At 39.2% G+C, this 13,288-nt stretch overlaps 3 protein-coding genes across 5 annotated transcripts; 1 reads left to right on the forward strand and 2 right to left on the reverse strand.

Moving 5' to 3' along the window:
• Positions 1 to 562: 562 nt before the first annotated feature.
• si:ch1073-143l10.2 (uncharacterized protein LOC565165 homolog) lies at positions 563 to 8,133 on the reverse strand. The gene is made up of 7 exons (XM_017489395.3): positions 7,946 to 8,133; positions 6,234 to 6,346; positions 6,071 to 6,143; positions 5,870 to 5,966; positions 2,653 to 2,726; positions 2,317 to 2,568; positions 563 to 784 (listed from the first exon to the last, which is right to left on the reverse strand). The coding sequence occupies exons 2-7, from the start codon at positions 6,319 to 6,321 to the stop codon at positions 655 to 657; spliced, it is 714 nt and encodes a 237-aa protein (XP_017344884.1). The 5' UTR covers positions 6,322 to 6,346; positions 7,946 to 8,133; the 3' UTR covers positions 563 to 654.
• Positions 6,313 to 9,493, forward strand: med11 (mediator complex subunit 11). 3 transcript variants are annotated; one of them, XM_017488253.3, is made up of 4 exons: positions 6,313 to 6,427; positions 6,799 to 6,891; positions 8,720 to 8,850; positions 9,084 to 9,493. In XM_017488253.3, the coding sequence occupies exons 1-4, from the start codon at positions 6,373 to 6,375 to the stop codon at positions 9,225 to 9,227; spliced, it is 423 nt and encodes a 140-aa protein (XP_017343742.1). In that variant the 5' UTR covers positions 6,313 to 6,372; the 3' UTR covers positions 9,228 to 9,493. The 3 variants fall into 3 exon arrangements, with proteins under 3 accessions (XP_017343742.1, XP_017343743.1, NP_001187819.1); XM_017488254.2 differs by having other exon boundaries at positions 6,334 to 6,449; NM_001200890.1 differs by lacking the exon at positions 6,313 to 6,427 and adding an exon at positions 6,580 to 6,694 and having other exon boundaries at positions 9,084 to 9,492.
• rnasekb (ribonuclease, RNase K b) lies at positions 9,492 to 13,221 on the reverse strand. The gene is made up of 3 exons (XM_017489397.3): positions 12,997 to 13,221; positions 12,689 to 12,771; positions 9,492 to 10,241 (listed from the first exon to the last, which is right to left on the reverse strand). The coding sequence occupies exons 1-3, from the start codon at positions 13,072 to 13,074 to the stop codon at positions 10,097 to 10,099; spliced, it is 306 nt and encodes a 101-aa protein (XP_017344886.1). The 5' UTR covers positions 13,075 to 13,221; the 3' UTR covers positions 9,492 to 10,096.
• Positions 13,222 to 13,288: the final 67 nt, after the last annotated feature.

Below are 13,288 nucleotides of genomic sequence, written 5' to 3' on the forward strand. Positions count from 1 at the left end.
CTGAAGACCACGTTGGGTTCCACTCCTGTCAGCTAAGAACAGGAATCGGAGGCCATCATGGGCACAGGATCATCGAAACTGGACACCTGAAGATTAGAAAGAAAGATCACCCGGTCTTTTTCCAGTCTTCAACTGTCCAGGGTGAGTCCTTGTTCTTGGTTGACAGGAGTGGAACCTGATGAGGTCATCTGCTGTTGTAGCCGATCTGGCACCAGCAAACATGCCATAGTTAAATTCACACAGATCTCACTTTTTCTCCATTCTGATGTTTGATGTGAACATTAACTGAAGCTCTTGACCTGTATCTGCATGTGTCGCTACCACATAATTGACTTAGATCAGATGACTGCATAAATAAGCAGGTGAGCAGGTGTTCCTATTAAAAGTCGACCGTGAGTGTGAGTCTGTATATATAATGTAGCAATGCACTTCAAAACATTTTATAAAGTTTATTTTGCATACTGGCTTGGAATTCACATTAAAATGATAATAATAATAAACATTTTTTAAATATTATTTATATATATATATATATATATATATATATATATATATATATATATATATATATATATATATATATATATACACAGTTAACCTTTAGTAAAGTGCAAATTGTCAGTAAACTGAATTAAAAGTAAATCAGTGAAGTATTTAGTCCTGCTTGGTGGATGGTTGATCAGCTGAATCTCTTTGGATAACTCGGCTGTTAGTAGTTGGCCGTGTTTGCCGACGAGGCCCCGAATACAGACGCCTGTTCAGTCGACCAGCGTAACTGTTCCACCTATCGGGAGGAGCAAAATCAAGATGTTTAGTATCGACAACATATTTTTTTCATATTAAGATGTGATTATGGTTCATTTTTACATAAATAAAGTAGTATTTGTTTAAGATTAAAAATGTATAATCATTAATGTGGTGAAGGAGATGTTTAACATTCATAGAAGGAGTCTCCACTGTTAGTGCGTTCCACCACATGAAAGTCTGTCTCAGGACAGAGGACTTCTAGGTCTCTCTGTAACATGTCAAGCTGCATTTTTCATCATATTAACCTCAAAAGCTCATATAATGTAAATAATTACAGGAACTGACTTGTTTCGTGGACGTTCAACAACATTAAATGTAACTCAAAAAAAAAAAAAAAAAATTATATATATATATATATATATATATCGTTAATAAATTAAACATTGCAATCAGTGGGAAATTGCTGTGGTATAAAAGAAATAGAACACGTTGGGGCATGCTATTATTGGAAAATAATCAGCTTTGGAGTGGTAATCACATCACCCTTTTGTGATTATTTTCCTAAAACAGCATGTAACAGTGTTTAATTCCTTATTTAACGTTTTAAAGTACAAAAATGTATAAACTGGTCTACAAATCAAACCACATACATTTTAGAATTAGTCGCATTCTGGATATTTATTCTACACAGGGTCGCAGGGGAGCCTGGAGACTATCCCAGGGATCTCTGGGCACTCCCTTGACGGGGTGCCAACCCATCACAGGGCAGAATCACACACACACACACACACACACACACACACACACACACACACACACACACACACAAACACACACAATTTGGAAATGCATGTCATTGGACTGAGGGAGGGAACCATGGACTGGGGGAGTCCAGTCCACTGCACTGGGGGATAGAACCATAGACTGGGGGAGTCCAGTCCATTGGACTGGAGAAGGGAACCATGGACTGGGGGAGTCCAGTCCATTTGACTGGAGGAGGGAACCATGGACTGGGGGAGTCCAGTCCACTGCACTGGGGGATGGAACCATAGACTACGGGAGTCCAGTCCATTGGACTGGAGAAGGGAACCATGGACTGGGGGAGTCCAGTCCATTGGACTGGAGAAGGGAATCATGGACTGGGGGAGTCCAGTCCATTGGACTGGAGAAGGGAACCATGGACTGGGGGAGTCCAGTCCATTGGACTGGAGAAGGGAACCATGGACTGGGGGAGTCCAGTCCATTTGACTGGGCGAAGAAACCGGAGTACCCAGAGAAAACCCCTGAGCAAACTCCGAGCACACAGGGCGGAGGTGGGATTTGAACATCAACCCTTGAGGTGCAAGGCAAACTTGCTAACCTCTAAGCCACCATGCCTAAAGTCCCCTAGCATAGTATATTTAAAATATACAATATAACCTTCCTAAATTTGTGTTGGTCCAAATCTTGAGGACAAAGATGGCTAATTATGACAAGCCTCCCTGCCTAACAAAGACCCTTTCTGACCTAGACTGTGGGAAATGTCTACAATTCGAAATTTTAGTACAATTTCCAAAATAGCACATTCACTTTTCCAGTGCAGCATTATGCTTATTAATTCGTTCTGCCTCCTCTCTTTTCTCCTCCAACCAGCGTTCCAGCAGCTCCTCTTTCTCCTGACGTACAAGTGCCAGCTCCTCCCTCAGTGACCTCTGCTCTGATTGCAACGTGGCCAACTGCTTTGACTGACACTCCAATTTATACTCGTACTCGGACAGATCGTTTTTGAGACAGCACGCTCCTCTGGCCAAAAGAACAGCTTCAGTGCGGTAGCGGCTTACTCTATAACACAAAGATACAATGTTTAACGTACATAAAATCACCAGAATGCATCATTTCAGAAGCTGTATCGGGAAGCTCACTTACTGTGAGTGACAGTACTGCAGCTCTGCTTCCTTCAGGTAAAGGTCGCTGGTTAGGTCTGAGACTTTCTGGGCAAGCTGGAGAAGAAATATCATTTACTTCCAGCTGAAATTCCCTGCAGTATACAAAGCCAACAACAACAACAACAACAACAACAACAATCTCATTCCTTTCTAAATGTTTTCCCCTTGCTTACCCTACCAACCCACTGCACTGTCAGATCCTCCTCTATAGACTTGTTTATTATCTTTCAGTCCAAACTCCATAGCACTGAATGCCAGCATAGCATTTTCCACAACTTAAAATATTCCTAACCCGTAACCATTGTCTCCTCTCCTGCAAAAATGTTTGTCTCCCTATTTAAGTTCATGTCTATAATGTGTGTATATGTCCATACTGATCTGTGTACGTTATACAGTCAAATGGGTAAAAAAAAAAGTACACCCCATGGAAATTGGGTGACACAGATCAGCCACATGGAAAAAAGTAAGTACACCCCTACATTTATCACACCTTCAAATCCATAAAATTAGAATCAGATGTTCAAGATCGGGTGCCAGTAATTAGGACCTGCTTAGGGAGTGCAGGTGGAACCGGTCTTATTTATACCCCTCTCAACACTAGTGTCTGGGGTTCCCTTTGTTATTGAGGTATGTGCTGTCATCATGCCAAAGAGTTGTGTAAGGCCTTCAGAAAAAAGGTTGTGGGTGCCTATGAATCTGGCAAGGGATTTAAAAAGATCTCCAAATTATTTGAAATACACCAGTCCACTGTAAGGAAAATCATCTACAAATTTGTCCAGGACTGGACTTCCCAGCAAATTCAGCCCAAGAGCAGTTGGGTCGTTTGCTCACAGTAACAGCAGACCAAAGACACCTTTTCAGGAGAAGCACAGCATACCATCTGTGAAGCATGGTGGTGGAAACGTTATGATTTTGGGTTTCTTCACTTCCTCAGTGACTGGACAGTCACTTGCATACATTGATTCAGCTGTGAATTCTGAATCACATCAGATAATGCTTGAAGATAATGTGAGGCCATCTGTCCAAAAGTTGCAACTGAACCAAAAGTGGACCTTCCAACAGAATAACAATCCTAAGCACACTAGCAAATACACCAAGGAATGGCTCAAAAAGAAGAAATAGTGTGTTATGGAATGCCCTAGTCAAAGCCCAGATTTGAAGCCCATTGAAATGTTGCGGGGGGATTTGAAACGTGCAGTACATGCTGCACTCAAACATCTTGCAACTGAAAGACTACTGCCAGGAAGAATGGTCAAAAATTCCAGAAAGCCTGGTGGGCAATTATCAAAAATGCCTACAATAAGTTATATCTGCAAAAGGGGTCGTGAGTTAAAATACCAGCAACACCAAGCTGCCACTGCTGGGCCCTTGAGCAAGGCCCTTAACCCTCAATTGCTCAGTTGTATAAAAAAAATGAGATAATTGTAAGTCGCTGTGGATAAGGGCATCTGCCAAATGCCAGAAATATAATGTAATGGGTTTGTTCAAGTATATCAACTTATAACTTAATAGGCACTGTGCCAAAAATGTTTGCTTGTCCGAATAAGTCAAAAAAGCCAACAATTATCATGGGGTGTACTTATTTTTTCACATGACTATGTCGGTATGTATGACAATTTTACGTCACTGAAAAGTGCTATATAAATCCCATTTCTATTATATTTATTATTATTATTATTATTATTATTATTATTATTATTATTATTATTATTATTTGATTAACCTTATCTTTAACAGCAATAGAAAAATTACTAGAATGCAATAATATGCTATCATTATTGTTATATCACGCTCATTGTAAACATCCAAATGGTTATTTGGTCTGTGTCTCTGTGTGAACCTTGAAAGGTTATATGCAGAACCCAACAGCAGAGGGTTTTCGTTTTACATAACATTCCAAGCAGAACCCCTTAATAAAAACTATTTACCAGCCACAGAACCCTTAAGCAGCCCCCTTTTTTATTTTTTCAAAAGATTATCTGTATAAAATGGACAAAAACAAAGCTTCGTTTTGACTCTGGCTACGGAGTATTATTAACCAACTATCAATCGACTGAGGACATTTTATCAGCAGATTGTCAAATCTATTCTTAAATTAAAAATTGAAAAATAAGCAAAAACACTCGAATTTAAACCATGCGATGAAATAATGGTGAACATAGCTAGGAAATGTCTTAACGACATAAACGACACATACAGTTGCAACCAAAATGATTCAACCCCCATTGCAAATCAGGTTTATTGTAAAAATTTACAGACTTTCAGCTGTTTCCAATGAACAAATCCAACAAAAGCAATTGAAACAGTTCAACACAATGAATGCTTCAAGTGGTTTCCCCAAATTGATCTGAAAATGCAACTTAAGATGATTCCTCAAGGAAACCACTTGAAGCATTCATTGTGTTGAACTATTTCAATTGCTTTTGTTGGATTTGTTCATTGGAAACAGCTGAAAATCTGTACATTTTGACAACAAACCTGATTTGCAATGGGGGTTGAATCATTCTGATTGCAACTGTAGAAACAACACTCAATTGTAGTTGCATTTTGAGTATTCTGTAACTACAAGACAACATTTGCCCTGATTAAAAAAAAAAAATTTCAAAAACGCAAAAATAACAAGACGCATTTCTGTATTTTAGTGCATTGTATTATCTGATATTCATCACTCATCATTTCAGAGGACTCCCAAAATGTGCACTACATTAACAGTAAACAGTGGGAGCAGTGGAGGCTTGGCAGTTAAGGCTCTGGTTTACATTTATTTACATTTATTCACTTAGCAGACGCTTTTATCCAAAGCGACTTACAAATGAGAAAGATACAAGCAAAGTTTTACTGGTTTACTAATTAGAAGGTCGGGGGTTCAAGCCCCAGCACTGCCAAGCTGCCACTGTTGGGCCCTTGAGCAAGGCCCTTAACCTTATCATAGCTAACACCGTCCTCTGACCCCAGCTTCCTAATATGCTGGGGTATGCAAAGAAAAGAATTTCACTGTGCTGTAATGTATATGTGATAAATAAAGACTCATTACCATTACCTCATTATCATTATAAACAGTGTATGTACTCAGGCACAGTGGAGTTAGGCTACAATTTTATGTCTTTTGATGTTTAAATAAATAAATAAATAATTTCTAAAGCAGTATAAAGTTTGTATATTTAAAAATAATAATAATAATAATAATAAAAATATACCTTTTGCCTGACTTGTTCTTCCTCTTTGAGCTGCAGATAGAGTTTCAGGGGGTTTTTCTCCTCAACTGGGCATTGCAATACTCCATTTGTATTTGGACTCCAGGAACAAAACATTAAAGTATATCAGACTGGACACTAGTCCATATGTTACAACATTATATTATTATAAATAAATAAATAAATACCTTGGTTCAGCCTTACCTCTGTATTCTGTCTATCTCCAAATCCTCCCATACACCCATTTGGAGATTTAACATTTCTTCTAATCTAGACACTGGGCATTAGTCAGAAACTTTGTTATTATTTATTTTTTTTTATAAGAAAACATTTTATAGAAATAAAGATAAAAATTAATCATACTGACTTTTAGTGAAGAGTCCAGAGAAGGGATCTTTCTGTAAGCAGTCTCTGTGGATCAGTGCAGCTCGCACGTGACTTTTCCATGCCTCCATAATCCGGCTTCACACTAGCAACACACTTGTATCATAAAAAACAAAAAGATAATGTCATTAAAGTCCTTCTTATCCTTTTCTGCAGTACGACGGACCTGTACGCGATGTATGTTCTTGTTAAACTCCAGGTACAGGTCTGGTTTAAAAGAGTACGGCTGAGTCCATCCTTCCTGCCTCTCAGTACATTAAGCACTGAAGAGCTTTCGCGTTTTCTTTTAGATGAAGTTTGTCCTACTCGGCTTGTCGTCCCTCGAGTGAAAGCTTTGTGTTTGTTGCCTTGAATGCTTTTTTAAATTATTATTATTTATTTATTTTAAGTATTTGATAGCCTTTACATCAGATAAAACTAGTTTAACGTCATTCTAAAATAGAAGTAAGTGAGCTGTAATATTTTTGTTATTGTGGAGTGTTTACTGGAATCTAATGCGTTTGAAGGTAAACGCGGGTTTTGCTATAATCATGTCTGTTCTCCTGTAGATGCGACACTGAAGAGCTGCAAAATGGCAAATGACAGGTTACGGGCTCTGGAGGATGTGGAAAAGGAGATCGCTGTCGTTCTTCAGTGTGCAGGTTTCTGCCTCGGCTCAACTCCATGTCTGATATTTTGCTGAAACTTTAGTTAGCTTCTAGCAGCGTGAACTTCCTCTAGCCTAACCACGAGAAGCTCTACAATCACACATCATTAATACTGTTCATACCACAGTGCTGGTGAATTCTCCATTCTGATCTGATCTGATTGCTGTTGAATTCTCCATTCTGATTGATCTGATCTGATCTGATCTGATTGCTGTTGAATTCTCCATTCTGATTGATCTGATCTGATCTGATTGCTGTTGAATTCTCCATTCTGATTGATCTGATCTGATCTGATTGCTGTTGTATTCTCCATTCTGATTGATCTGATCGGATCTGATCTAATTGCTGTTGAATTCTCCATTCTGGTTGATCTGATCTGATTGCTGTTGAATTCTCCATTCTGACTGATCTGATCTGATTGCTGTTGAATTCTCCATTCTGATTGATCTGATCTGATTGCTGTTGAATTCTCCATTCTGATTGATCTGATCTGATTGCTGTTGAATTCTCCATTCTGATTGATCTGATCTGATTGCTGTTGAATTCTCCATTCTGATTGATCTGATCTGATTGCTGTTGAATTCTCCATTCTGATTGGTCAGAAGGTGTTAATTAATTTTCTTTACTAGCAGCTCTGACTGTAGTGCCTTCTGTAAAACAAATCTCAGGTTTATATATGAATGTGCTCTAACAACTTATCGTAACTTACAGCGGGGACTTGTATATTCAGATAAAACAGTCTGCAATTCATGTTTGTCGAACATGAGTACAGCTAAAAGGTCTCATTTTCATCACTGCAAAAGAGAGATTTTGTGCAATTGCAATTTTTCGAATTCAAGTAATTTTCAGCAAAAAAAAAATTCCAAAAAAACCCTCCAAGTTGCATCGCAAATTTTTTGATGAAAAAGCCACAACATCAAAAATCAAGCATTTTTGGCCGCAAGAATCACCAAAAAAACCTCCCTGTAATCCTGTACAGACTGCTGATCTAGAGCTGAGACAAATCGTTTCATAAGGCAGTTTTGATGTGCAGTGGTGGCATCAGCACCTTCCACCATTTCGAAGTCTCTAATGACCTCCCAGCCGTACTCATCTTAGTTCAAGTCATCCCAATGTCTTGATGCTGTTGCAATGCTCCTTGAGGTAGAAGAGTGAAGAGACAGGGCACTGCACGGCTTTATGGCTCCTGGATGAGCTGTCATGAAGAGTCATCACTCATTCAGGCTACAGGTGATTCCGATTGCTCAAACAGACTGGCCATGTTGTGCCAAGAGCAGGGCCTGAATAAATAAATCAGATTAGCCCATTTTCCCAGTGAAAACTGGTACATTTCAAAATACCAGTGACCTTGGTCCCAAAGCAAAGTTTGAGGGGATTAACAGACATTTTTTTTCTAATTGCATAAGCAACACTTATTACCCAGGAACAAAAATTGTTACATTGTGTAATACATTACTCATTTACATAGTTTTTGCAATAGTATAATGTTTATTATTTAATATCCTCTGTATATTTTAGTTTATATATATATATATATATATATATATATATATATATATATATATATATATATATATATATAATATAATATAATATAATATAATATTAGTGTATTTCAATTTTATATATCTATTTTTTTGTATCAAGTCAGAAAGTCACACAAATTTATTTGCCTTTGATGTATCAATAAGTGGCTTTCTGCTTTAGAGTGGCATAAAGTCAATGGAAAAGACAAAATCCTTTATCATAATGGTTTGTTTGACAGTTAGTAGGCAAACTTTACGAATTGTTGCAGGCTCATGTACAATCGCCCTTCTTTTAGGAACCATAGTGCTGGAGTTGTCCAAGGAGAAGCATAATGCGAGTTTATTAGATCGGCAGCTCAACCAGTTTCAGACCTCCATTAACAGGATCGAGAATGAGCTCAGCTCTCAGATCCGCTACCTCACACAGGTGAGCTTATCCATTCCCATGTTTCCATAGAATTGTGCAACACCCTTTTATTCCTTAGGAGAATAGTGTGAATTGTATAGAATTCATTTGTATATAAATAGTTAACAGTTGTAAAGTATTACTTCTGTAGAAGTAAATGGTGAAGGAATTTAACACATTTGTGTGACGTTAGCAGTCATTTCAAGTAGCCTGAGGCACGAGTGTGTGCTTTCTCCTTTTCCATTTGAGTAAAGGTGGCGACTGGTCAACCTCATGAAGGCTCAACATACTCAGCCCGAAAGGACTGCCAGATGGCCCTGAACCGTGCAGAATACGCCCGCGTCAAACTGGGAGAACTAAGACGCACCTGTGAGACGATGCTCGACCCCCAGACATGATGTTATTCATAGTCTCAAGAAAATCTTATTAAAGCCTTCTGAACCTTGGCCTTGTGAGAAATCTCACTTTTAAGATGTACGTATCTGTCTACAGACTGTCCGAGGGAAAACTCTGACTTTGTTCTGCTTTCTATGAGGTTAGGTTTTTCTAATGGAAGCTCTTTTTTTTTCCTCCCCATAAATACATTATCATGTTGTATAAAGAAAACAACTTGCCTCTCACTGTTTTGTAATAAATAAATCAAAGGGATAATTTTTTTCCTCCATGTTTAAACAATAAGCCTTTTATTTCCACTTCACATGTTATTCAGGGTAATGTCACACCACCGTCACATTCATATATAATGTAAACAGGGAATAAAACAAAAACGAACAAAAAAACCAAACTTAAGAAGTAGAATTTCCAACATGAAGATATGAAAACACAATGCACTGAAAAAATAACACGTTTCTATTACTATAAAGAGCCACACATTAATACACAGGAATGTTTTCACACCAAAGTCGCTCTGATTTCGACCGTCGACGCTGTGGAATTATTTATCGTTAACAGTTGGTCTTTTTGTGGTCCAGTGAATCATTTATTCTACATTCTACTGTCCAATTTGATGTGGGAATGTGTAATTCACAAAACATCCATCTTCACATACATGCATAAGGACATTTTAAAATTTATTTGATATAGTTGTTTCTCATCACCAATAGAGTATACTTTTAATTTGTCTGTATTTCCCATTTTTCCCCCCATGTTACCTTTCTAAAGATGGAAACCTTTGAACTGCTACTACGACCGATCCAGTAGAATAAATAAAGTCATCTGCAAATAAATAACGTTTGGAAGATTTGGTGGACTGCTCGACATCCTCCGCTTATGTCACCATGTACTCCTGGCGCTTGTTCAGGCGAACCTGGCACAGAGAGATAGCACCCACGCCAACATAAATGGCAGCAGCGATGAAGCAGTTGATGGCCACTTGGTTGTACAGGCTGTAGATTGCCTGGGGTGGGTTTGTGCTGTATATGAGACAGAAAATCGTGTTATGTTTAACAAAGCAGCTTTCAGCTTTCATATGCAGAATATTCCATGCCAAAACAAACAAAAAAAAAAGTTAAATGCAATATATAAATACATAAACTGTAGTGCTGTTCCTTACTGACTTCAAGGAAACATATGAGACTGAAAAGCAAAACCTTTGCATTGCTCAAGAAAATGGAATCATGGACAAAAAATGTATAGGAACATTTTTTTTTGACTGTAACTGATGTGTGAAACCATTTACCGAGCACACTGAGGTTTCAGTGAGCACAGTAAGGCATGTACTAAACACAGAAGGTTTCCATGCCAGAACTCCAACACGTACAATACTACTGACCCAACAGCACAAGTAAAGTCGTCTGAAAATCATATAAATAAGCCACAGATGTTTTGGGATCCTGTTCTGTGGAGCAATGAAACAAAACTGGAACTTTTCATCATGATGGATCAGCGGTATGTCTGGAGGAAGAAGAATGAAGAAAGAATACTCTGTCCACAGTCAAGCATAGTGGTGGCTCGGTGATGCTCTGGGGCTGCTTTGCATCCTCTGGCACTGGAAACCTGCAGCGTGTGGAAGGCAAGATGGATTCATTGAAGTATCAGGAAATCCTAGGAGAAAACTTCATGCCGTCTGTGAGGAAGCTGAAGCTTGGGTGTCATTGGACCTTCAGACAGGACAATGATCCCAAGCATACCTCCAATTCCACCAAGGCTTGTTTGCAGATGAAGTCCTGGAAGATTCTACAGGGCCATCACAGTCACATGACTTAAACCCCATAGAAGATCTCTGCTGGGATTTGAAGAAGGCAGTTACAGCATGCAAACCCAAGAATATTACTGAACTGGAGGTCATTGCTCATGAGGAACAGGCTAAGATTCATCAGGAACGCTGCCAGAAGCTATGCATCTCGTTTTCAGCAGGTCATAACAGCAAAATGGTGCTCTAAGTACTAAAGATGCTTGCCATGAAGGCATTGAATAATTTTGAGACTGGAGAAATCATTATAATTTCCATTTTCAGTTGAAACTGGGGAAACCACTTGAAGCATTCGTTGTGTTTAACTATTTCAATTACTTTTGTTTGATTTGTTCATTGCACACAGCTGAAAGTTTGTAAATTTTGACAATAAACCTGATTTGCAATGGGGGTTGAATCATTTTGATTGCAACTATATTTCTGCTTAAGGTTTACATGTTGATAAACAATATTAGTTAATCATTATTTTTATTTGGGTTGGCACAGTGATGCAGCATGTATTACTTGGTCCCTGGTTCAATCCTGTACTTGGGTTACTGTCCATCTGGGTTTCCTCTGGGTTCTCTCCCAAAAACATACCTGGTAGATTGACTACTCTAGATTGCACTTAGGTATGAAGGAGTCTGGAAATGTGGGTCCGTGGTTCTCTGTGATGGACTGCCATCCCCTTCATTGTGTATTCCTGCCTCACATCCAGTGATCCCGGGATATGATCCCTATTGTCCTGTTTTAGTAATTATTGCACTGTCTTGTGCTGTTTGCACACATGTGCACGTACAATGTAGAGTAGAATAGGATCAAAACCTTTGTTGTCATTGCATCGAAATACAACAAAATTTCAGAAACTGCTCAGTGGTGTCGCAATACATACACACATGTAAACCACACACTCACATTCCATACATAAGCCTAAATGCAGCAGGTAAAATAAAGTACAAGTTTAAGGGTTTCAAACAGTTATTGCACAATCCACAGTAAGTGTTGTATATAAATAATACCAATAGCCCTTAGTTTAGGGACTGGATGGTTTTTGGATAGAAACTGTTCAAGAATCAGTGACAGTACACGTTTTAATTGCCCTGTATCACCTTCCTGAGGACAGGATTGCAAACAGGTAGTGTGTATGTCTTATTTAGTTCTGTGTAGTCTCTTGTAGTCCTGTGTTGTTTTATGTAGCACGATGGTCCTGCAGGAACGTTATTTCGTTTCATTCTATACTGTACCAGTCATATTTGATTGACATGACAATAAAGCCACTTGACTTGATAGGATCTGGATCCACTATTACCCATCCATCCACATATTTTCTATACCGCTTATCCTACACAGAGTCGGGGACCCTGGGGAACCCTGGAGCCTACCCCAGGGAACTCAGGGAACAAGGTGGGGGACAACCTGGACGGGGTGCCAAGCAGGACACAATCGTGCACACATTCACACACTATGGCCAATTTAGAGATGCCAATCAGTCTACAGCACATGTCTTTTGGACTGGGGGAGGAAACCCTTCAAGCGTGGGGAGAACTCCAGTCACACTGGGCGGAGGTGGGAATCGAACCCCCTACCCTAGGGATGTCAATAAGGGGCCACCAACATAGCAATGGCAATACAGACATAATAGCACTCATCTTGTCCATATTATGCAGCATTATGGTTGAACCAACTCACTCATTTCTGATGTCTTCCTCAGTAAAGGGAACATCCTCGATCAGCACAGCAGACTTCGCACTGAAGAAGATCCCCAGCATCGCCTGGATAATAAACAGCACACACACACTGTCACTAAATCCTTTACACGGTATATACAGAATACACCAAAAATCGATAACACGGTGCAGAAAGATATCAGTCGGATTAGATCATAACGTTAACAGCAGTTTGATTAAGATAAACCTCTGTAACTAGCCATGTTGAACATCAGTGGTTGGACATTTTAGCTCGCGGTCAATGACACAGAGATGAAGGCCGACGCTTACCAACATGACGACTCCCCAAATACTTAACACAATCCCACAGGCGGCTAATTTGGGACCGCAGAATAACAGAGACGGCATTGTCTGGTCTCGGAGTTTTTAAAAACAGACCAGACGAAAAAAGCGAATACTTCTGCTGGCCAAAGACTTCAAGGATGGCGGACGCAGTCAGAGGGAAGAAAAAAAAATGGTCGCTAGACAACTCGGGTCCGCTCGGCTTTTTTCGTTCGCTTTCGTCTCTGATCCTTATTTGAGACTTCTGACCAATCCGACGCAGAACAGCGTGTGTTGCATT

This window comes from Ictalurus punctatus, chromosome 16, assembly GCF_001660625.3.
Source record: "Ictalurus punctatus breed USDA103 chromosome 16, Coco_2.0, whole genome shotgun sequence".
Taxonomy (NCBI): Eukaryota; Metazoa; Chordata; class Actinopteri; order Siluriformes; family Ictaluridae; genus Ictalurus; species Ictalurus punctatus.